This window comes from Lepus europaeus, chromosome 11, assembly GCF_033115175.1.
Source record: "Lepus europaeus isolate LE1 chromosome 11, mLepTim1.pri, whole genome shotgun sequence".
Lineage (NCBI taxonomy): Eukaryota > Metazoa > Chordata > Mammalia > Lagomorpha > Leporidae > Lepus > Lepus europaeus.
This window is the reverse complement of record NC_084837.1, coordinates 64,230,637-64,254,805: the sequence shown is the minus strand read 5'-3', so window position 1 is coordinate 64,254,805 and position 24,169 is coordinate 64,230,637. Positions and strand designations below refer to the sequence as shown.

The 24,169-nt window shown below is 59.1% G+C and overlaps 2 protein-coding genes across 2 annotated transcripts in view; both read left to right on the top strand.

Annotated features, from left to right (window-relative positions):
* VPS39 (VPS39 subunit of HOPS complex) overlaps positions 1–1,878 on the top strand; it is a 50,412-nt gene extending 48,534 nt beyond the window's left edge. The window contains exon 25 of the mRNA XM_062205711.1: positions 179–1,878. Coding sequence (XP_062061695.1) covers positions 179–254 — 76 coding nt within the window. The 3' untranslated portion in view covers positions 255–1,878. The remainder of the gene's footprint in view (positions 1–178) is intronic.
* A 1,464-nt stretch (positions 1,879–3,342) lies between these two features.
* On the top strand, positions 3,343–16,645 carry PLA2G4F (phospholipase A2 group IVF). The gene is made up of 20 exons (XM_062204752.1): positions 3,343–3,462; positions 4,198–4,270; positions 4,738–4,874; positions 4,964–5,089; positions 5,252–5,292; positions 5,503–5,545; positions 5,926–5,992; positions 7,618–7,787; positions 7,888–8,001; positions 8,152–8,189; positions 8,421–8,556; positions 10,247–10,383; positions 10,646–10,868; positions 12,404–12,518; positions 12,666–12,803; positions 12,890–12,997; positions 14,157–14,351; positions 14,555–14,721; positions 15,545–15,731; positions 16,030–16,645. Exons 1-20 carry the CDS (start codon positions 3,343–3,345, stop codon positions 16,287–16,289), a joined length of 2,595 nt encoding a protein of 864 aa, XP_062060736.1. The 3' UTR covers positions 16,290–16,645.
* The last annotated feature ends 7,524 nt before the right edge of the window (positions 16,646–24,169 follow it).

Genomic DNA, 24,169 nt, shown 5'->3' with positions numbered 1-24,169 from the left:
ATGCACTCCACCTATATGTCATTCACCCTCTGTTCTGTTATTAGGCAGAGCTGGTGGCTACAGTGATCCAGTGTTCTTGGGGCTCTAGGGGTGCTGCTTCCAAGATGGCTTCTGGGTGAGGGGCCTCTTCCAGGTGCTGGCGGCAGCTCTCACTCCCGCACCGTTTCCTTCCCTGCAGTGCATTTGCGAGATACCCCAATGGAGTGGTCGTGCACTACTTCTGTTCTAAAGAGGTAAACCCAGCTGACACCTGAGCCCAGCATCCTGTGCATTCAGCAGATGGACAGCTCGGCTATCCCAGAGAGGCCACGGAGCGGCCAGCCTTAAGGAGCCGGGGGCTGCCACCAGCGGGAATCTCCTCGTTTGGACACGACTGGCTGCCTTGCGCCTGGAACATCACTGACTCATGGGTTGGCATTGTCAGCTTTTTAATAGAAAAAGAGATTAGTTATACCTTATACCATAATGTTGCAGGCAAAGCCAGAGAATTTACCACCTGCTGGACAGGAGGAGGTGCACCGTCTTGCCTTTGCACACCTTCACCTGCATAAGGAAACTTATTGCAAGTGTTCCTAATCACGGTGGTTCACTGAGGCTTTCTCTTCAGATAAGTGCACAGCCTCAGAAGGCCACACTGCGGCCACGCAGACCAGACGGCTGGCTCCTGTGGGATGCAGCTGTCCCCCGTGTCCCCTCCGTGGTCTGCAGCTCCACGCACATCTCCAGGCTTCAGTCTCCTTCCACACTATTTATTGTCTTCCTTTGTCTCTCCCCTCACTGCCATGCTTTCTCTCCCACACTCCGGGTAACTCATATTTCAATGAGGTAAAGTGAGAAGCAAGAGGAAGTGTCAGTGTGTAGGAATACGTTGAGAACGGATCGTCCAGTGTGTTGGAAACAGCCTCTCTGGCCGGATGCTCTATGCGTGAGAGCGTAGGAGAGTGCCATTCTCTGTCTAGGAGAGGGCCTCAGGGCTTCCCCGGGGCCCAGCAGCTCCCGGCTCTGCAGGCTCTAGACAGACCACCGCAGAGGCACCTGCTCCCGCGTCGGCAGGCAGGCGGGTTGGGGCAGCGCCTGGGAGCTCAGTCCTCGTGCTCAGACCGCCTTTCTCCCCCCAGCTGCTTCCTGTGCACCTGCCTTAGAGCTTGGCCCGGCTGTCGTCGCCCAGCTTAGTTTCGCAGGAGAGCAGACTCTGCTGCACACGGGGACAGTCAGGTGGGGCTGACGGCGAGGGGCTGCCGCTGTGCTGGGGAGGCGTTCAGGGAGAAGAGAACTCGCGCCAGATCTCGCGAGTGCTTGGGGCAGAGTGCTGGGGCCTGGTGTCTTTGCAGACACTGGTGGCCCAGTGTCTTCAGTGGTAGTGAGGGTGGGGGCTGTGCCTGTCCTCTGTCGGCTGCAGTTGTGCTGTGTTGACCCAGCTGCTGACGCTAAGTGGAGGTGCTCCGCCCTGGCGTGCACTCTGTGCCAGCAGCACCGTTCACAGCGTTGGGGGTGGGGGGTGCTCTGCTCAGGCCCATGAGGCTGGGCCCCAAGAGCCCTGCACAGCGGCGTGTGGAGAAGGAAGTCACACAGCGGCCACCCCCACCCACGAGGAGCGGCGCTGGCCCAGGCCCGGTCTGCCAGCTCGGGCTGTGCTTCTCCGGGGGCGGCCCCACCTTCCTGGCCTTGCTGTGCTGGCCCGTCCTTGCCGCGAGCTGTTTGAAGCGCTAGAGTGCAGAACGCGTGTTTTCTTCTGTTCTGGTTTCATACGTGACCCCGCTTCCCACACGCCATTCTTTGTTCCCAAGACTCTCTGTCCTCCACAGAGAAGGCTGGAGACGGAAGCTGCCCTCGGAATAAAGAGCAAAGCAAGAAACCACGCCTACGGAGGTGTCTTTTGTTCCCCTCCCCGTGCGCTTTGATGCAGTAACCATGGATGGTAGTAAGTTAGCCAGGAACTGTGAAGAGTGGGGGATTAGTGACTTAACCAGGGCAGCGCTTCTGTGGACCAGGGCAGCACTTCTGTGGACCACGGTGGAGTTGGCAGCACGGAGAGGGACCCTGCCGTCGTCACTCACAGGCTGGGCATCTCCCCATCGCGTCAGGTGATGGCCGAGAGGGTCACGTGAGGGTATGGACCGGCTAGGACAGGGATGGATGAGGAACTGGGCAGGTGGCTTCTGGGAGAGAATGGTGCAGCCCGGAAAGCCTGTCATGTAGTCAGGAGCTTGGCTCCCAACCCTTGCTCTGCCACCCCCAGCCCTGGGCCTTGGGCTCCTGCGGTGTGGGTCCCTGGGCAGCCCTGTCCACTGCTCCTCGCCTAGACAACCACACGCCCTGCCTTGGATCCCGGCCACCGGCAGCCACAGCACCTCTAGTTCTGGGAATTCCTGGTCTGAGCTTGCCCAGCTGGTTCATCCGAATCATCTCATTGGATGTTCCTTCAGCCTCCAGCTCAGAGCTTGGGGGAGAGGGGATGACTGGATGTTGGCTGCAGAACAGAAATGTGTCTCCCGACAGTTCACTCGCCCAGAAATCCTTTCTGTGCCTGGAGACTGTCCCAGTGAACCACGTGGCCCCTGGCAAGGCCCCACCTCCTTCTCAGTGGTCCCTGGGAGGACCGCAGTGGTCTCAATAGCTCCAGGGCAGGAAGTGCTGCTTTCTGCCCCCTCCTGCTTGTACAACCAGACCTTATCCCTGCCTGTGCCTTGAGTCACTCAGGTCTTTGTACTGACCCCGGCACAGGGCGCAGGCTGAAGCCACTGGGAAGCTGCAAAGTCCTCAGGCTGCGGCTGGGCCCCGGTGCCATCGCCACCAGGTCTGCAAGCAGCAGGCCCTCTGTGTCTGGGGGATGGGCAGGGAGGCCATGAGGAAAGCACCTTCAAGTGCGCAAGAAGCCCTGAGCCGGAGCTGTGCACGTGTCTCCCTCGCAGGGCAGCTGGGGGGATGCTTTTCTGACCTCTGGGGGAGCCTGGGCAGCAGAGGCCTCATTCAGCTGCCGTTCCCTGGGCCGCTGGGAAGCACTGTCCCAGAGGACCTGGGAGGAATACAAATAGCCGGGGCCTCCCCACGCCCTGGAATTCTGCCCCTGCGGCGAGGCTCAGAGCTGCCCACTGCAACCTGGGAGCTCGCCTGAGTCCCGAGGAGAGGGACCCAGCTGGCTCCTACCTGGGGAAATGAGGCCTCGGGCACTTCCGGAGCTGGCAAACCCCACCTCCAGCCCCAGCCCAGGCCACCTCTGGCGCTCCGCCCTCCCCACCCTGAGCTACCTGTCCGACCTGAGCTGCAGCAGGGGGACCGGGGAGGGGCAGGGCAGCTCTGGAAGGCAGGTGAGGTTTCTGCTGGGAGCTGGGCTGCCCGGCCATGCTGTGGGACCTGTGGCCTCGGTGGCTGGCAGGCCAGGGGCTGCCCCTCGTGGGAACCGTGCTGCTGCGGAAGAGAGAGAAGAGAGTGAAGAGGGAGGCTCCGTGGAGGCACCCGCGGGTAAGGTACCTGACCTTACCTGCAGGACTTCTGGGGGCTGCTGTCCCCTGAGCATGGAGGCTGGCGCCAGGGCTGGCATTTGATTTCCAGTGGGATTTACTTGTCCCAGATGAGCTGGCAGAGCTGGAACTAGAGAGATTGGCCAGGACCTTGACAATAATCCCTGCCAGTGCAGACATTTGCCTTGGGTGTTGCCGAGAATGCTCTCGGCCAGCTATGGAACCCACAGCCAGGAGAAGGGTGCGGGGGTTTCCCTCCCACGGGGCTGCAGTCTGCCCAGTGACTCGGCTCCCCTGCACCTGCCTGCCGCCCGCCAGCCCCGGTCAAGGAGCCCACGGCTGGGGTGCACAGCTTCCTTGTTTAATATTTAAGCTCCTTATGCTTATGCTCCAGCTCTTGCAGCTCTCAAGCTACACCCAGGGCACACAGGCTCAGGGAGCCTCAGGGTAGTGGTGTGTGATCCCCTTAACGAGCTCAGATGGTGGTCCACAGCTCAGGGATGAACCCAGGCCTGGCAGATTGTGGGACCCCACTTAAAACCAAGACACTGAGCCCTTGCTTGCCTGGGCTCTGCGAAGGCCTCCCAGGTACAGGCCCCCTGCACGGCGACATCAGTAAACGCAGGCCAGGCTGCTGCTCTGTGACCCCGTGGGGAAATCGGAGCTGGAAACCCCAGCAGGGAGGAGAGCAGCCCACGATTCCCGGAACTGAGCCCCTGCTGTTCTGTTGTTTCAGCGGGAAACGCACCCCTATTACGACCTCCAGGTGAAGGTGCTGAGGGCCAGAAATATCCAGGGGTCAGACCGGCGTGAGTGACCCCTCCCCACCCCTTCTCTCCTGCCTTCCCTTGGGGCCTCCCCCGGGCTCAACTGGCGTGAGTGTGTGAGTGTACACCTTGAAATCATGTGGAGAGGCACCCGTGGTGAGGGGCAGGCAGCAGGCTCGGACCCCCGAGTCTAGCAGGTGCCTTCAGGGAGAGAGCGAGGCCTCTGTCACAAGTGGACGCCTGCCCCCATAAGCCCTTCCATCCCACTGCTCGTGGTGAAGGGGTTTTGTTGCCTGAACCAGGAAGTTTCTTGGAATTACTCCACAGCCTGTGCTGGCACCTGACATTGGCCCCTGGCCACCGGAATGTCCGCTCAGCTGGGCGAGAGGCGCACCTGGCAGAGCTCGCTGCTGGCCCGCCTCGGCACGTGGGTGGCCTCCCCACCTCCTCCAGGAAGGCTGCAGCCATCACAGCCTGAGGCTAACGCCTCCTCCCTGTGCCAACTGCAGTGTCCAAAGCCGACTGCTATGTGAAGCTATGGCTGCCCACGGCGTCCCCCTGCCCCGCCCAGACCAGAACGGTGGCCAACTGCAGTGACCCTGAGTGGAACGAGACTTTCCGCTACCAGCTCCACAGTGCTGTGAAGGTGAGGCCAGTGAGGGCTGGGCTGCGCCTCCAGGGTGCTGCCCTCCTGTCCTGCCTCAGCCTCCCACCTCCCACCTGCCCTGTTCCCAGAATGTTCTGGAACTCACCCTCTATGACAAGGATGTCCTGGACAGTGACCAGCTCTCCCGGTACCTGTTTGACCTGAGGAGCCTCAAGCCCGGCCAACCCTACAGTCACACCTTCCCCGACAGCCAGGTGAGCTGAATGGGGCCTGGTACACATATCTGAGAGATTGGCGCTCTGCGTGGAGACACGGTTGCCCACAAAGAGCCGCAAGTCTCCCCCTCCACGGGGGCAGTGAGAGGCAGCGAGAGTCCCAAGCTCATCACAGCTGGTGCCCCTGCTCCCCCCGTGCAGAACTCCCAGGAGCTGCAGGTGGAGTTTGTTCTGGAGAAGAGGTGAGCATGCCCAGCTGGTCCCCACCTCCTGTGCTGGCCTCAGAGGCTGGCCTGGCCTTGCTGCTGCTGCCTGTTTGCATGGTGGCCAACAGGACCCCACCCCCAGGGTCTGCCACGCTGCCGGGCTCTTGCGGCTGCGATGGTCCTGCTGTTACGGTAACAGCCATTGCAAGGGAGCCGAATGGCCTGTGAGCCCGTCCTGCTTTGCAGCCAGGTGCCTGCGTGTGAAGTCATCACCAATGGGGTCCTGGTGGTGAGTAGGGAAGGCACCCTTGGGGCCTCCCGGGTCGGGGGCAGGGAGGAGACCATGGAGGAGCCCAGTGATGTCTAGCCAGAGGACAGGAAGCTGCCTTGGGCCTGGGTGGATCACCAGGGACCCAGGCTCCTTCCTCTTCATGCACTGCACACGACTCACTGGAGACCCTGGTGCTGAGACTGCCACAGAAGCCGCTCATGGGGATCCCCCACTTCCCTGTCCCACCGGGGGCCACTTCCACTGAGCCCAGGGAGGGGCTGGGTGTGACCTTGGGGGCCAGGCCCCGGGGGAGCTAGTTCCTGGACCCTGTCCCGGCCTCTCCCCCTAATTCGGACCCCATGGGCTGTCTGGCCCCTGTGGGCCTCTGCCTTCCCCAGGCCCAGCCCTGCCTGAAGATCCAGGGCACCCTAGGGAGAGACGGGATAGCCTCACTTCGAGAGTGCGGTGAGTCCGGCCAGCAGCCTTGGGTCTGGCCTTCTCCCCCGACCCCCTGGGGAGGGGCTGCTGGTGCTGAGGAGCAGAAGAGTCTTATGTCTTCCACTATTCAAAGCCGACCCCGGGAGGGACAGATGGTCCCTGGGGGGAGGGCACTTCCTGTCCCTGCAAGTGTCCAAGTGTAGAGATTGTATCAGTTCAGCGATGGCTCTGCCACACACACAGCATCTCAGAGGCCCCCAAGCCGTGGTTCTTGACACACACACCCCGTGGTCAGCGGGGGCTTTAGGGCTGCAGGTGGCATGGGGAGGGGGTAGCCTGTCTCTACCCATATGTCTCTCCTCTCTGTAATTGGCATGCCAGCCTGGACTTGTTCTTAAGACATCGCAAAGGTACAATTGAGCAAGCCCAATTGAGCAAGAGCTGTCCAAGCGCTTGGTCACCCACTGGTCATTCACTCATGTGTCACCAGCCAGCGCGAGTCACCGGTGCAGCTCCAAGTCAGAGGGCAGGGGGTGGTCACTGGTCGGGGGAGCCGGAGCTCACCTCCCCCGGGGAAGTGAAGGTCCAGGGCTGCCCAGCCCGCTGCAGAGGGCCTGGAGCCAAGGCCACGACAGCCAAGGCGCCCCTGGATGCTGGGGCCACGCCTGCAGGCTGAGTCCAGCCTCGGTCACACAGAGCAGAGCGCTCACCCTGAGTCAGGCCGTGGGCTGAGCACTTAGGAGGATTAAAGGAAAAAAAGTCTAACAATTCAGTGGGTGCAATTATCATCCTCTTTTAATTCGTGACACTCAGGCTCAAAGTGGAGCCCAAGGGTCTCGCCTGGTCGGGGTGGGGCTGCAGGGTTGAGGAGGGGCCCAGGCTGCACCTCTGCTCCTGAGGTGTCTCCTATCCTGGGACCCGCGGGGTCTCTGTGGCTGTGGTGTTGTGTGTGGGGTCTGGGACTCTTGTGAGGCTGGCTGTGGGCCCTCTGCCTGGCCTGTTCTCTCTGGGGTCCAACTTCCTTTCCAGGAAGGCTGGAAGAGGGCAGGAAGCAGCCCTGTGCCCCCCGGCCTATAGGCCCGCCCCTCTCCCCTTCTCTGCTTCCCCGATGCCCGCCCCTCCTCTCGACACTGTGGTCCCAGTCTTCCTTTCACGCCCTGCCAAGGGCTCAGGTTTGGAAGCAAAGGCTGGGAAGGGCTCACAGCCCATGTATTCCTGGTTTCCTCTCGGCCTACAAACCGGGCCCCAGGCAGTGAGCACAGAGTTTGCACAGGGAAACTGCTAGTTAGAAACTGGTAACTAATATATAGCAACAAATAGGTAATTAATTGTATATAATCATCTACTGTATAACAACATACTGAACATCGCCAGCCCCACAGGCTAGGGGCGGGGGCTCTCTCCCTCCCCAGGCCTTGCCTTTCCCCTCCCCGGGCCCTTGTGTGTTCCCGTCCGCCCCAGGGGCCCAGGTCTGACGTGGGCAGGGCTAGAGGAAGCTCAAGGGTCCTTCCTGACTGGCCACGGTGTGGTAAGAGTGGGTGATGAGTGGCACCCCCTGCGGGAAGAGAAGGCCCAGGTGGTGCCATCGTGAGCAGCACCTGCGCCCCCTCCCCCCCCCACTTCCATCCTCCACCTGGGCCCTCTGCTTTCAGGTGTGACACAGATCCAACTGGCAGTGCCTGGGGCCTGCGAGAAGCCCCAGCTCTTACCCCTGCAGCCTCCCGCGGAGCTGGGCCTCACCCCTACCTTCACCTTCCACGTGAACCCAGTGCTGAGCTCTAGACTGGATGTGGAGCTGGGGGAGAAGCGGGTGGTCCTGCAGGTGAGCCGGCCCAGGGCCAAGGGCGGGCTGTGGACTCGGTGCCGCCTCCAGGCCGCTTCCTGCCGGCTGCTGAGGTCCTGGCCGGTCCCCTTCTCCACAGGGTGACCCCAGTGCTGAGCTGGAGGCTCAGACTCTCGAGCTGGGCAAGGGGGCCGTCCCGCTCTCCTTGCTGCCCCTAGGCAGGGAGGAGCAGCGCCTCGTGGTCCTAGGGCAGGTAAGGCTCGGACTGGGAGCTGTAGCCCTCCTCCCCCGCCAGCCTGCCCCGTGACCACCCAGGGGTCCGAGCAGGGGGCACAGGTGGTGAGCGTTCTCCCCTGGGAGGATCCTGCTTGTGAGCTTGGGGCTGAGCTGCTGTCTCTTCCAGGGCCTGGAGGTGGCGCTGAGCGTGCAGGCAGAGATGAGGTGAGGCGGGACTCCAGGCTGGAAGAGTGGGGTGCTCCCCCAGGGTGTGCTGCCTGCCCAGGCGCCCAGGCCAGGGGCGCCCACCGTTCCCTGCTCGTGGACAGTCCCTCGGGTGCTTTCTAAGGGGTTCCAGGGAGCACAGGTCTGCTCTTGGGAAGAGTGAGCTGGGCCCTCCCCCACTGCCCAGTCACCTGGTACACCCCTACCTCTCCCCACCCCCCACCCCGGCAGCTCTGGGGACCTGGATCTGCGCCTTGGCTTTGGCCTCTGTGATGGGGAGCGGCAGTTTCTGGACAGGAGGAAGCAGGTCGTGTCCAGGGCCCTGCAGCAGGTGCTGGGCCTGAGCGAGGCCCTGAACAGTGACCAGGTATGGAACGGAGGAGGAAGCTGACCCCAGAGCCGCTGGGACCACATCTCTGGCCTGTTCCCCTGAGTGGACTTGCGTGGCTGGAGCGGGACAGGGAGCAGAGACGAAAGAGCAGGCCCATCTGCTGGCCCTGATGGGCACGGTCAGGAGGAAGGACCCGCCGGGAATGAGGGCTGAACAGCGCTGGCCAAGAGTGGACAGCTTTGTCTGCTTGGGCTGCCGTGACAGACTGCCCTGGGCTGCGTGGCTTAAACCACGGGCACGTATACGTCCTCACAGCACTGGAGGCTGAGGTCCAGGGTCAAGGTGCCCAAGGGTTGTTCCCGAGGGAACCCCCCCCTCTGTGATCTCACCTGGCCTCTCCTCTGTGGAGAGGGAAGGAGGGGGGAAGAGGGAAGGGGGGAAGGAGGGAGGGAGAGAGAGGAGAGCAGAGGAGAGAGAAAAAAAGAGGGAGCAAGGGAGAGGGAGGGACAGAGAGCGCTCTCACGTCTCTTCCTCTTGTGAGGATGCCAGTCCTGTTGGATTAAGGTCCCGTCCTGAACACCTCATTTTCCCTTATTACCTCCTTTCGCCAAACTCAGTCACCTTGTGGGGCTGGGCTTCAGCATGGGAATCTAGGGAGGCGGGGACATGGTTGATTCCCCCCGCAGTGGTCCAAGGTGTCTGGAGATGGCAGGTGCGTGGCTGCCTGAGCCAAGAGGCTGCTTGGGGCTGAGCTGTGGTTGGGAGGCTGGCAGGGGAGAGGCACGCTGGCAGACGGCCCGGGGCAGCCCAGGAGCGGCCTGGGACTCCCAGCTGCCCCTGCATGTGGGACAGGGCTTGCCTGGCACGGAGAAGCCCACGTGCCGCTCTGCCCCACCTCACCTCGAAGTGTCCTCCTCAAGCTGGGGCCGGGGGCGACCATTTTTCCCAGCAGAAAAGGACGGGGAAAGGACTGGAAGTCTGGGGTGGGATGCACCAAACCTTCGTGCAAAAGCCCAGCAGCCAAAAAGCTCCAGCTCTGCTCCCAGCAGGCCCCTCCGACCCAAGGGCCCTAGCACCTGGGGGCTTCTGAAGCCTCTGGCTTCTAGGTCATCGGGGTCCCCAAACAGGCCGTCATCCCAGCTTAGTGTTCTCAGCTGGGGACATTCATTAACATCTAGACATTGTTGCTGTCACTTCAGGGATGGGGGGAGCTGAGGGGAGCTTCCAGCAGCTACTGGCTAACAGCCAGGAATGCCACTAAGCTGGCTCCAACATCCGAGCATCCCACAGCAAAGAACTACCTGGCCCAACATGCAGTAGTACAAAATATCAACAGCGCCAAGAAACCCTGCTTTGTCTGCTTGTACTTTATCAACTGTGCCTCCCTGGTCTCATGGGTCAAAGTCAGCCCTGGAGCATACGGCTTGGGTTCGATGGATTGTCACTGTCTGATCTGGGCACCTCACTTAACCTTCCTGTGCCCCTGTCTTTTCATCTGTGAAATGGGCTCTCATTGGGTGGCTGTGACGATTCAATGAGAAAATACAGGTAAGGCTCTTAGAAGAATGGTGCACATGAGGGGACTTTAAAAAGTCCATGGAAAATGGAATTCAAAGGTAACTTTTTGTCAGTCCATGCCTAGTTGTTTCCCCGCAAGCATTTCCTGTGAGCTCTCGGAAGACCTCTTGCATGACGGAAGTAGTAGTTTTTGTCCTTGCTGTGCCAGGTACCCGTGGTGGCTGTGCTGGGCTCTGGCGGTGGAACCCGAGCCATGACGTCCCTGTACGGCAGCCTGGCAGGGCTGCAGGAGCTCGGCCTCCTGGACGCCGTGACCTACCTGAGTGGGGTCTCTGGGTCCACCTGGTGAGTGTGGTGGGGGCAGAGTGAGGAGCGGAGAAGACCCTGGAAAGCACAGGAGTGTGCCCTGGTGCTCAGATGGAGTCCCTGGGCAGGCGGGGCACCTGCATCCAGGAGGGGAGGGAGGGGCCGAGGGGCTCCTCCGAGCTGGGGAGGCTCTGGGGCAACAGGTGTGAGTGATGGGAGAGGAGGGCCCCTGGAGTCTCCTGCTCGCCTCCTTCCCCTTGCATGCCCCCGCCCCTATGCGCAGGCATCCTTCTGTCCCCAGGTGCATCTCCACGCTCTACAAGGACCCAGCCTGGTCCCAGGTGGCCTTGAAGGGCCCCATTGAGCATGCCCGGGCTCGGGTCTGCAGCCGGAAGGTGGGCGCAGTGTCCCCAGAGCGGCTGCAGTACTACGTTCAGGAACTGGGGCTCCGGGAGGACAGTGGCCACAGCGTGTCCCTCGTTGACTTCTGGGGCCTCCTCATCGAGTATTTTCTGTACCAGGAGGTGAGAGAAGAGCAAGACATGAATGCAGGCTTCCGCCTGCCCCGCCCCCCCCCCCCCCCCCAGGTGTGTAAAGCTGTCCTGGAGGTCTGAGCGCCCCTGGTGGGAAGGAGTGAGAACAGGCTGGGCTGACACGGCTTCACCTTTCTGACGCTCCTGCCCCTGGGGAGGGCGAGCCCAGCTTGCAGTGGTCATTGGAATCACCTGCACAGCCTGTCAGACACCCATGCCCGGCCCTGCTTCCAAAGATACTGATTCTGGTGGCTCACCAGTAGGGCCCTCCCACAGGTAGGTTTTGAAAGTGATTCTAGGCCGGCGCCGCAGCTCAATAGGCTAATCCTCCACCTTGCGGCACCGGCACACTGGGTTCTAGTCCCGGTCAGGGCGCCGGATTCTGTCCGGGTTGCCCCTCTTCCAGGCCAGCTCTCTGCTGTGGCCCAGGAGTGCAGTGGAGGATGGCCCGAGTGCTTGGGCCCTGCACCCCATGGGAGACCAGGAGAAGCACCTGGCTCCTGGCTTTGGATCAGCGCAGTGCGCCGGCTGCAGCGGCCATTGGAGGGTGAACCAACAGCAAGGGAAGACCTTTCTCTGTCTCTCTCTCTGTCCACTCTGCCTGTCAAAAAAAAAAAAAAAAGAAAAGAACAGTTGGTGTTAAATAAACCTAATTATTAAAAAAAAAGAAAGAAAAGAAAATGATTCTAGCCTGTGGCTCAGAGGCAAAGCCACGCCACCTGGCCGCTACCTTGAGAACTGCAGGCCCAAGCTGTCAGTAGGGAGAGGGTTCCCAGCCGCCCTACTCGCTGGTGCGTGGTTGTCAGCTGAGGGTGGAATCATAAATGATTTCTCTTCTACATTTCCTAGGGATTATTTTTTTTATTTTTTAAGCTTTTATTTATTTATTTGAAAGGCAGAGTTACAAAGAGGGAGGGAGGGAGGAGGCAGGGGGAGGGAGGGAGAGAGAGAGAGAGAGAGAGAGAGAGAGAGAGAGAGAGAGAGAAAGGGGTCTTCCATCTGCTGGTTTACTCCCCTGAAGGCCGCAATGGCTGGAACTGAGCCAGTCTGAAACCAGGATCCAGGAGCCTCTTCCAGGTCTCCCATGTGGGTGCAGGGGCCCAAGCACTTGGGCCATCTTCTACTGCTTCCCCGGGCTATAGCAGAGAGCTAGATTGGAAGTGGAGCAGACGGGACTCGAACCGGTGTCCATATGGGATGCCGGCACTGGAGGTGGTGGCTTTACCTGCTACACCACAGCATTGGCCCTAGGATTTACTTTTTAAATCATAAATTAGACTGGTTGTCAGGGACTGCTCTTAAATTGTCAGTCTGACTGCCTTGCGTTCTGCCCCGGGACGTGTTCCCAAAGCCCCTGGGCCCGTCTGCAGCACTCACTGGTCTCGCTCTGCTGCAGACTGCAGCTCGTCCCTGAGAGCTGTCTCCGAAGCGCTGGCCCCGGTGACTGCAGTGAGCTGGCCTTGGGCCTTGGGGATGGGGACCGTGGACCCCTAAAAGGCAAGCCGCCTCCCTCCTTTCCTTCCCAGGAAAACACTGCCAAGCTGTCTGACCAGCAGGAAGCGGTCAGCCGGGCTCAGAACCCTTACCCCATCTACGCCAGCATCAACGTCTGCTCCAACGTCAGTGGGGAAGACTTCGCAGGTGTGTGATGTGGCAATGGAAGGGAGAGGTGGGTGCTCGTGGGATGAAGCCATAGACGGGGTCCTCGGAGTTCAGTGGGCTCACTCAGGCGCAAGGGCCCCGGTGGGCAGCCCCTAGTGCCTCTGCCTTCTTCCCGTGGGCCCGCAGAGTGGTGTGAGTTCACCCCCCACGAGGTCGGCTTCCCCAAGTACGGGGCTCACGTTCCCACCGCGCTCTTCGGCTCCGAGTTCTTCATGGGGCGGCTGCTGCGGGTGCGGCCAGAGACCCGCCTCTGCTACCTGCAGGGTGAGTGTGGGCTGCGGGGCGGGGGACAGGCTGGCTGGGGCCCGGCCGGGCCCTCGCACGGACCAGGGCTCTGCCTGTCTCCTTAGGCCTGTGGGGCAGCGCCTTTGCTGCCAGCCTGGATGAGATCTTCCTGAAGATGGGTGGCTCGGGCCTGGGCTTCCTGAACAGGCACAGGGGCAGTGTGAACATCATAGGTACGGGGTCCCCACAGAGGGATGCGGGTGGGCGAGGGGGTGGCTGAGGACTTGGCTGCTAGCTTGGGGGGGGTCTCCGGGTGCCCACAGGAATGACAGGCCACGCCTCCACAGTCTCTGCTTTGGGCTCCAATGAGGCAAACCCAGCCCAGGTCCTCTGGGTGTTTGGTTGACTCTAACCCACTCCCCCGCCTTGGCTCCCCTCCACCCTGACCCTTCAGTGGCCCTGAGAGCCCTCTGTGCAGTTCCTTGCCCGACTTTCTAGCCTCGGTCTCTTGCTCAGCTATTTATTTATTTTTTTTTTTTAAAGATTCATTCATTAGAAATGCAGAGTTACAGAGAAAGGGATAGGGAGAGACAGAGAGATAGAGATCTTCCATCCACTGGTTCACTCCCCAGTGGCTGCAACAGCCAGGCCTGGGCCCATCTAAAGCCAGGAGCTGGGAGATTCTTCCAGCTCTCCCATATGGATGCAGGGGCCCAAGCACTCGAGCCGTCTTCTGATGCTTTTCCCAGGCTGTTAGCAGGGAGCTAGATTGGAAGTGGAGCAGCCAGGACTCGAACCATTGTCCATAAGGGATTCCGGCACTGCAGGTGGTGGCTTTACCCGATATGCCACAGCACTGACCCCTCACTCAGCTCTTAGGGTTCAGCCCAGAAGTCCTCTCTTTTCAGCTGCATACCCCAGGGTGACTGAGGGTCTTGCCCCGTGTGCCACAGGACCGGGGAAGCATCCTCATGATGGTCCTTACACGTGGGCCTTCCTGCTAGTATGCGTCCTGGGAAGCGGCAGGTGATGACTCGAGTGCTTAGGTCCCTGCCACCCACGTGGGAGACCTGGATGGAACTCCTGGCTCCTGGCCTTGGCCTGTCCCAGCCCCTGCTGTTGCAGGCATCTGGAGAGTGAAGCAACAGATGGGAGATCTCCCCCTCTCTGTGTCTTTCTCTCTATTGCTCTGGCTTTCAAATAGTAGTAATAACCACAATAGGGGAGACCCTTTATTATTGAATAAAAGCCACATCATAGGCATCTTTGGGAACATGGGGAATGTGAAGGTGAGGCCATTGGGAAGGTCTGGAGGGTGGCGGGGTGGGCATTTGCCTGCATTGTCGGGATCCCCAGATGCACGGCTGCCCTGTGGTTTCCACCCTTACCCAGATGGCTGCCAGAAGCTGCAGGTGCACGACCCAGCGCGGCTGTGCACGCGGCTCTTCACCCGCCAGGGGCCCTTCTCCCAGGCCATGCTGGACTTACTCACCTCCCGCCTCACTGCCGCCGACAGCCCCAACTTCACCCGGGGCCTCTGCCTGCACAGGGACTACGGAGCCAGCAGCGAGTTCTTGGCCTGGAAAGGTGCCCCCTTCCCACCTGTGCCTCTGGCTTCCCAGGGTCAGCCTTGGGCCGGGGTTGCCTGATGGTCTCCTGTCGCCTGCTGACCATGCCGGGCCAAGGGCTTGGAGGGCGGGAAGGCCATGGCTCTCAGAGGGGGGCGGGTGGGAGGGAGAACCGGCAGAGGACTGCCAGTGAGACGAGCACCCTGGGCCCTGCGCTTGCAGCCGCGCACCGGGACGCCTTACCCAACCAGCTCACGCCCACGTGGGACAGCCTGCACCTGGTGGATGCCGGCTTCGCCATCAACTCGCCCTTCCCGCTGGCCCTGCTGCCCCAGCGAGCTGTGGACCTCATCCTGTCCTTCGACTACTCCCTGGAAAGCCCCTTTCAGGCGAGCTACGGAGGGTCGTGGACAGTGGGGTGGGGGAAGGGGCTCTGCTGGGGTAGCCTGCCTGTGCGTGTTTTGGGCTCATCCTGTGAGGGCGGCCTGGGCACCCCTCTGGGTGTGTGTGTGTGTGTGTGTGTGCGTGCGCTCACTGCTGGCAGCACTGGAATGCAGGGTTCAGAATGGAGAGGAAGAGGAGACCGGGAGGGGCCCTCAGGAGTTGCCCTGGTCAGTGGAAGCCGCCCACTGCATACCCTGCCCACCTAGCTTAGGATGGCTGCCCCGAGGCTGGGCCCGGGCCTGCTGTCCTGTATTACTATGGTAACAGTGGAGTCATCAGGGTCCCTGCTAGGAGAGCCTACTAGGTACTTGGTCACAGGATACGGGGAATGGACAGATGTTGTCACCCAGATGTGGGTTCTGGCCATGCTCCTGGGCCAGCCCTTCCCTCCCTGGCCACCTCTTTTCTTCCCAGTGGCAGTCTGGGACAGGAGGAAGGACAAAGCCTGCACCAACTCAGAACTTCTGTGAACACGGAGCAGTACCCTGGGCCCCTAAGGGGCAGCAGAGAGGGAGGCTGTGGGTGGGTACGGGAGGAGTGATGGTGATGGCAGCACCCAGTGGTTGCCGGTTGATCACCATTGGCCACTGCTAACCTTCCCAGTAGCCCCACTAGGAGCTGTTCCCTCTGTTATGTTAGCTATGTATCAGAAAGGTGTTGCCACCTGCCTGAAGCCACTCAACCACTAGAGGCAGAGCTGGTGCTGAGGCCTGTGTCCTGTGAGCCCAGGCGCGGGCAGACAGGTCAGAGGCTCGCCTCCCTGTGCAGGCCTTACGGGAGACGGAACAGTACTGCCTGGACCGGGGCATCCCCTTCCCCAGCATCGAGGTGGGCCCTGAGGACATGGAGCGGCCCCAAGAGTGCTATCTGTTTGCGGAGGCTGAGGACCCCCGTGCACCCATCGTGCTGCACTTCCCCCTGGTCAACCGCACCTTTCGCACGCACCTGGCCCCAGGTAAGGGGAGGGCCACACGGGGCCTCTGCACTCCAGAGCCCTGGGGTGTTGGGAGGCCATTCCGGGGTAACACCCCAAAGGCCGGTCTTCTGGACGGCCCAAGTGCCCGCTGCTGTCCTCTGCTCCCTGGACCTGAGTGGCCGCACTGGGCTGAGCTGAGATGGGGGCCCGCGTGGGCCCATCTTGGACAGAGAGCCAGCTGGATGTCCTGGGGGCAAGGCAGGCACAGTGGCTGTCTGCTGCGAGTCGGTTGCTCCAAGTGTCTGGCCTGGCATCGCCTCACTTCCCTCCCTCACAGGTGTGCAGCGGCAAACAGCTGTGGACAAGGCCTTTGGGGACTTCACGGTCCACGGGCCAGACACCCCCTACGGCATGATGAGCTTCACCTTTGAACCCGAGGATTTCGATCGGCTGGTGGCCCTGAGTCGGTACAATGTTCTCAACAACCTGGATTCTGTGAAGCGCGCCCTCCAGCTGGCTCTGGACCGGCGACGAGCCAGACACAGCGGGGCTGGCCAGGAGGACTCGGGCAGAGAGGACACAGGACAGGGGCGCTAGGCCAGGGCTGGCAGAGGGTGGGGTGGGCGTGCTCTAGCCCCCTCCCCGGGGCCTGCTCTGAGCTCCCCTGGATCCTGGGAGTTTGCAGAATGGCACCTTGGACCCAGGACAGCGCCTTCCTCTTGTGTTTCTTGGAGGAAATAGAGTGGTTCCCCTCTCCAGCAGCCCCTTGGAGATGTCGGGCAGAAGATAGCAGGGCTCATTTCCCAGGGCTCTGTGCAGAGACACGTGAGAAGGCACCAAGAAGGCCCAGGTCTCCTGGTGCAGGCTGGACTCTGACCACGCCCCCCCGGGAGGGGGGTGCTGGAAGGCAAAGAAGTACCCACCCGCAGTGCCAGCTCCCAGCCTGTGCTCCCCATGTGGTGTTGTCAGAGTAAACAGGCGCCATGGGGGCCGCCAGTCTGCATCACTGACTCCACGCACCCCTCTCTCCCCTGGCCCTCCTTGCGGCTCGGCCTTGGGGGTGACGGCCCCTCCCGGGCAGGCTCCTGCCGGCTGCTGTGCGTGGTGTCTCCCGGCTCTTTAAAGTTGGGCCTCGTCCTCTGCTCCTGGGTTCAGCTGCCCTGCAGGCAAACGCAGCCTAACCATTCCCAGGAGCTAAAGGGTGTGTGTAAGGGGGCATCCACTCAACAGGAAAGAGCGATATGTGCCTGCATGTGTGTGTGTGAATGCGTGTTCCTAGTGAGTTGGGGGGACCAGTGAGCACGTGTCTACTGCAAGCCGTGGGCCTGAGTAGAGGGAGCCCTGGCCTGGATTCCCGCCTCCTTAGCTAATACCTCTAGGGATGTGGGCAAGTCTGGTTTGCCCTTCCAGTCTGACCCTCCTGGGCCCCTCCGAATGTTGGGATTCAGATTTGTGTAGATGAGGTCCCTGCTGACGTGGCCCCCTCCCTCCAGCTGTTGGCCTCTGCTGCTGCCTTCTGCTCACCTGCCAGGTGCCGAGCCACCAGGACCCTGCAATGGCCAGGCAGCCACAGTTGCTCGAGCCCTTCTCTGCCCCCTGAGCCAACAGTGCCACCTCTGGCTACACCCCTGCTCCTGCCTCTCCCTCTCTGTCTCAGGCCTCTTTAATCAAGGACACAGGCCGTGAAGGCTCACCTGTCCTGACTGTGGGAAGAAGCCTCTAGTTCTGGCACCCAGCTGGGAGTAGGGTCCCCAGAGCCCAGGCTGTGCCCCCAGCCTGCCCCGAGACCTCCAGGCCTCCAGCTGCCATGCGCAGTGAGGGCCGGCGGGGGGTGGGGTGTCCGTGCTCTCGGCTGGCATGGGGTCAGGCCTGGTCCTCCTTTCCTGTCCCCCCACCATGGCTGCTTAGCACAGGCTCCCACCCCTGCTTCTTGGTTTCCAGGGGAGCAGTCCAGGCTGGTCCTCAAGCTCCTGCTATGGCCACTGTTGTCACCACTGCTGTGCCTGACATCAAAACCCTGTTCATTAGAACCTCACAGGGTTCCTAGGACCTGGGACTCAGCATTTCCAAAGTTCTTAGACCATCTCAGAGGCAGCCTCAGACAGCACCAGCTGTGCCTCTGGCCCCTGGAGCCTGAATCACCACCACCACCACCACCACCCCAGGGATTTTCGTATCCCCAGTGCCCAGAGCAGCGGCTGGCACCTAGGAGGTGCTCAGTAAACAAATGAATGGGAACCTGCGGCCTCAGTGATCCTCACCTCCACCCAGCTCTGCTCCAGGTGTTCTTAGCCCTTTGAGAAAGGTCACTCAAAGCCAGCGTCCCACCTGTGAGAAATGCACCTGCACAGCAACAGGGGATCCACCAGCCCCGGGCTGTCTCCCTGGCACATGGGTTCGGGCAGGAAGCAGAGCTGAACCTGCCTGGGCTGGATGGATTTGGCCACAAGAATACAGCCCTGAGCTTGACTCCCTCTGAGGCTGCATGGAAACACGGGGGGGCAGGGCCATTGTCCCTCAGCTTGTCAGAGTCCCTCTTCATGCATGCACTGCCCAATCCAAGGGCTGCCATTCCTATGCAAATTCCCCACTGGAGTTGTGTAAGCTGGCAGCCCTGGGGCCACGGCTGCAGGGGGTGGGGGAGGGTAAGGACAGAGGCTGGTTCAGGGGCACTCACAGGAAGAACAGAGAACGCACCCCTTCCTCTCCTTGGCTGGGGCAGCATGGAGAGTGGGCCTGTGTGACTGCCCCCCCCCCCCCCCATCTTCTCCTGACGCTGGGTCTTGCAGCTCGTGGCCCTGGGTGTGCTGTTAATTTGCTGAGGGTTCGAGTGAGTTGTCCTTCATTGCAGACAGGATGTTCTTGGAAGGGACAGGTTGACCAGCCATAGGGAAGGCTCAGGACGCTGCCCTTCCCCCAAGAGTGGCCTCTGGGATAGGCCTCCCCCACCCCCGCATCCCCTCCCGGGGCAAACACCTGAGCAGAGTCCGTGGGGAGGCCTGGCAGGAGCCTCTGGCAGCTGGGGCTTGTGGAGCGCCAGGAGCCCAGGGTGCGTGTTTACTCCCGTGCTATTTCCCCTGTGTACTGTGGCGGATTACAGACCGGGGCGGGAAGTAAGTGGCCCCCATGTCGCCAGCAGCCAGCACCTGTGAAATGTCACAGGGACCCCCAACAAACCGGGCAGGGCAGCCAGGAGAGGGACTGTCCACCTGGTTGTCCTGGGGGCTGGGGAGGGGCCTTGCACCATTGGGACAACTGAGGCACAGGATATGTGAAGCAATGAAGGGCTCAGAAAGAGCCATTTAGTAAGATTCGGGTTTAGAAAACATGGCTGTGGTTACCAACTAGGCGGAGAGCCCTGTACACGTGAGTGCGCGCGCCTGTGTGTGTGTATGTATGTATGTGTGTGTATTTAGCCGAGGAGGCTGGACCCCTGTCAGGTGGCCCCCCCACGGGGAGGGGGACAGTCAGGTGGGGTCCTAGGGCTGGGAGGGTTTTTGGGAATTCCACACTCAGGGAGGTCCCCCCACAGCCAGCCACATCTGCTGGGAGGAGGAGGGGGACAGCCGGTGGGGAGGGGAGGCTTCCTCACAGTCGTGCTCACGCCCGTCCCTGGATCCAGACCTGGCTAGCGGTCTTTTATTATTATTATTGTAAGGACAGTTACAGAGAGAGGTAGAGACAAAGAGAGAGGTAGGGACAAAGAGAGAGAGAGGTCTTCCATCTACTGGTTTCACTCCCCAAATGGCCGCAACAGCTGGAGCTGAAGCCTCACAAAGCCAGGGGCTTATTCCAGGTCTCCCAAGCAGCTCCAGAGGCCCAAGAACCTGGGCCATCTGCTACTGCTTTTTCCAGGCCGTAGCAGAGAGCTGGATCGGAACCAGGACTAGAACCTGGCATCCATATGGGATGCCCGTGCTTCAGGCCACAGCGCGGCCCCTCGCGGTCCTCTCCTGGCCTCCGCCTGCTCCCTCAGGTGTTACTTCTCTTCATGAAACTCTGTTGCCTGCCGCCACCACGGCTGGGCCGCATGTCTGAATTCTCAGAGGAACCTCTGAGCAGCAGGTCCCGCTCACAGACAGGGGAGCTGGCAGTGAGGCAGAGGCGGGGCTGGTTTGCAGGCGTTGCGGAAGCTTCTGTAACTCCCGCTTTGACCTCAGCAGTGTGTCTTACCTGGGCTGCTCCTCAGTCACCTGGGACGCGGTAAACACCGCTGAGTTGGCGCGCATCCGCCCCACTCCGGATCTGGGGGCTGGGACTTTCATCCTAAGGCATGACCGACTCTCAGCCTGTTCCTCTGGCTCAGGTTGGTGTCTCTGCCTTCCTTGGCCTCCCAGGCCTCTCCAGGGCTTCCTGTCCCCCCTGTCCCCCACGCCCGGGGGGTTCCTGGGCTCCGGAGCAGGGGTGGGGTGGGTTCCCCCGGCAGGACCTGGGATGGGTTCCCAGGAACCCAGATACAGATTCTATGGACCATAGTCAGAAATCAGCCAACAGTTGTGGGGAACCGCAGGCTGGCCAGCTGTGGGAACCTCCTCTACATAGTTTGCAGCAATCGGTCGACCACAAGTCCAACAAAAACAGCCAGGTGAAACAGATGAAACAGAATGGACTCTGCATAAACAACTAGGAAGAACCAGGTGAAACAGATGAACTTTCGACCTGAGGCTGTACGCGCCCTTTCATCTGATTGGACGATATCAGCATAAAGGGACATTGGGATCTGGGTGGGCAGCTGCGGCCCCTCCTCTTCTTTTCTCCTCTCCCCACTTTCCTTTTGCCCCCACAAGTGAAAGTTCCTTGAGAACCGATGAACAGTGATCGTGTCGTGACTGCGTTGGACCCTTGCTGGCGAGGGTCCAACAAATGGTGCCGTGACTCGGATAGTAGGACCGGTCACTGGAAGCAGGGAAAAAAAAAAATTAGAACGTGTGGAAAACACAGGAGTCTAGGCGGTAAAGTCTAGGGTTGGTACCGCGGAAAAAAGGAATTCCTCGACAACCAAGTTGTCTTTTAAAAAAAAAAAGTAGCGGGGACGCCCGTGAAAGCGGCCGCTGTAAAGTGGTGAGTTAGAACAGGAACAATGGCGTGGGGTCGGAAGACAATTGAGGACAGCAGAGAAATTGCCTGAAGTCCTTGGGTTATGGCAACTGATCGACCAAGCTCTCCGTAATGACTCAAAGGAAATAGCAGCCCTCTTAGATGAAGGGGCTGATTTACTAGAGGAAACGCAGAGAGAATCTCAATCTGGGAGCCTAGACGGAGACAAAGAGGACGGAGACAGGACCAACATGGGTCAGGACAGAGAGGGAGGATGAGAGACCCCTTCCTTCTGCACCCCCCTATTCGAACCAAGACTCTCCCCCCTCTGGAGGATTCCTCCACGAGAGACAAAGGGCGGGGGCTTCTCCCCAGAACCTCCTCGAGAAAAACGGGCAGGAGGACGAGGCACTCCCCCTAAGTGGGAAGAATATCGCCACATAAATCAGGCTTCCCCTGTGATAGTGGACGCGCAGGGCAACCGGGGATGGACCCCCCTGGACCATAAATTGTTGAAGTACAACTATATGGACCACATGCTAACTTTACTAAAGCGGTCCTAGATAACAAGCACCAATGGACTAGTCCCAGAGAACTGGAGGAACCTAGCTAAGGCAGTGCTTGGTGGGGAAGACTTCCTCCTCTGGTCCGCGGCTTACAGAGAGCTCGTGAGGGCTCAGGCCCATGCTAACGCTAGGAATGGTCAGCCAACCTGGAATGAGGATAATGACGAACAGCCCCAGGCTAGATGCCCTAATGAGGTTTTGATGCAAGTGGGAGGGCGGAGGGCGTGGAAGATCATCCCAAGGAAAGGGGAGATCAGACGCAGTTTATCCAAGATTACACAAGGCCCGACAGAGCCCTATGCTGATTTTGTGAACAGATTAATGGAGGCTGCTGGCAATATCTTTGAGACCATGGATGAGGCTATGCCTTTAGTCCGAAGGTTAGCCTATGAACAAGGAAACAAAACCTGCCGTGAGGCTCTAAGACCCTGGCAGCACAAGGACATTCCCACCTTTTTAAAAATCTGTAAGGATGTCATGGATGAAGTAGCCTCGGGAGAGCACGCAGCAGTTGCCAGGGCCAAAATTATACGCAATAACAGGCTAGGACGAAAATGTTTTAAGTGTGGAAAAGGTCACATGAAAAGGGAATGTACAGAACAGAGACAATCGGGACGCCAACCAGGACTGTGTCCTTGATGCGGTAAAGGTAACCATTGGGCAAATGAGTGCTATTCCAAGCAAGATAAGGCAGGCAATTCGCTCCTATCGCCCACCAGATCAAGTGGCCAGAATAGTACACTCCAAAAAAACGAGTGGCGGGCCCCCACACCCAGGGGCCCGAAAACTCAATGGATGAGAGGACAAACCGTGGGAGGAGTAGGACCGTCTCAAAAGGACCGGCAAGCGTTTACTGCACAGAGCTGCGAGCCACCAACTATTTAGTATTAACACCTCAAATGGGAATCCAGGCAATAGATGTGGAACCTCGGGAGCCCATGGATGATATCCACGGTTTAGGCGTTACTTTAGGAAGGCCTACAAATTCATTAAAGGGGTTAGTGGTTATAACGGGGCTTATTCAGTTGCCTTGCTCACAGCTCAAAGTAATGTTCCAATCTACGAAGGGGCTAGTGCAGCTGTTGCCATTGCAGCCCGTTGCTCAGCTGCTAATAAGCCCTGTAAAGGATACTAGAGGTAATCAAGGAAAGCATTTTGCAGCCCTCACTATGACTCTTGACGAGCGCCCACTATGGACTCTTGTTATTAAAAGAAAGGCAATCAAGGGGCTGTTAGATACGGGCACAGATGTTAGTATTATCTCCAAACAAGACTGGCCTCCTTCATGGCCCCTCCAGGAAGGGGATAACACCTTGGATTAGGCACCGTTGTTGCCCCATCTCGAAGCGCGCAAGTGCTAGACTGGAAAGATCAAGAAGGCACCACAGGCAAAGTACAACCTTACGTGTGTGCTATCCCTGTAACTTTATGGGAGAAGGATGTCTCAGAGCAACTTCATTTGCAGACCTGTTGTTGGCAGCCGTGAGAGAAGACACCCTAGAAAGAGTGTTTACCATGCTAACCTCATGCTTGCAGACGGCGGGGTTACAAATTGCACTAGAAAAGATTCAAAAGGGCACTGTGGTCCAGTACCTAGGACTAAGGTTAACACCAACTACTGTGGCTCCTTTAGATTTTGTCACACCCACCGCAGGACTTAAAACCTTAAATGACTTCCAAAAATTATGTGGTAACGTAAACTGGATATGGCCTTATTGTAAACTAACCACTGATGAAATGCGCCCATTGTTTAACATTTTGGAAGGCGATTCACAGCTCGCCTCACCTCGTACAGCTGCAATCTTACAGAAGGTTGAACGCCTTAATCATGAAGATGCAAAGACGCCAGAGCGGTTTGCACGTGTCAGTGGACTCGTTCTCTGGAATTGTCAGCCACGACTCTAAACAAAGAAGGAACTCAACAGGTTATTCAACACTGTCCAGTCCTTTGCCGCTTGGGAGGTGCCCAAAATTATCAAAACAGATAACGGGCTAGCGTACACTTTGGCCCGTTTTGCTACATTCTTAAAAGAATTCGGCATAAAGCACATTACAGGTGTGCCCTACAATCCCCAAGGGCAGGCAATAATTGAACGGACTCACCTGTACTTAAAAACTTTAATAAACAAAAAGGGGGAATAGGAGAATATGCGGTAGCTAATTGTGATGCATTGGCTATAGCTCTATATACTATGTTTTTTGAATAGGAAAAAGTGAGTTCATGGTGTTTAGTGATGTACTTGCAGTATTGTTTGAAGAATTGTTTTGTCTTAAGGAAAAAAAGACATTGTACGTGATTTGTACTGCAGCAAAGCAGCAAAGTGACCTGAGTTGGATATATTTGAAGGTATTTTGAAAGTTACATTCAAGGCTAGCACCTAAGCCGCGGCCCCTCTTCTCCTCTCCCCACTTTCCTTCTGCCCCCACAAGTAAAAGTTCCTTGAGAACCGAGAAAGGGTGAAAGTTCCTTGAGAACCGATGAACAGTGACCGTGTCGTGACTGCATTGGACCCTTGCTGGCGAGGGTCCGACAAACAGTCAAACACATAGACAGTTAAACGCACAGACAGAGCTTACCAGCCGGTATCTGATCTCCAGTCTCGGGAGTCCTGGTAGTCTGAAGGGGGAAATCCTGGACAAGCCCCTAATGTTGTACCCGAAGCATCTGATTCCCACCAATTAAGACCACCAGGAGCCGAGGCTGATGCAAACGCAAGAGTTCTATTTCAAACTCGAGTTTGGACCGACGTCCGCACCAGGCACAGCTGGGCTGGATCGGCGGCCCCTACAGTAAGGTCATCAGGGTTTTTATACAGTTGAACAAACAAGTTTGGCTATACAGCATCTGATAGGCTCATATGTTAAATTTATACT

What these genes read in the sequence shown, in the direction of transcription:
- PLA2G4F (XM_062204752.1), top strand. Translation starts at nt 3,343, where the DNA reads ATGCTGTGGGACCTGTGGCCTCGGTGGCTGGCAGGCCAGGGGCTGCCC. An exon ending in AGCGTGCAGGCAGAGATGAG is followed by an intron (nt 8,190 to 8,420) that starts GTGAGGCGGGAC and finishes CCACCCCGGCAG; the next exon opens with CTCTGGGGACCTGGATCTGC. An exon ending in AGGCCCTGAACAGTGACCAG is followed by an intron (nt 8,557 to 10,246) that starts GTATGGAACGGA and finishes TTGCTGTGCCAG; the next exon opens with GTACCCGTGGTGGCTGTGCT.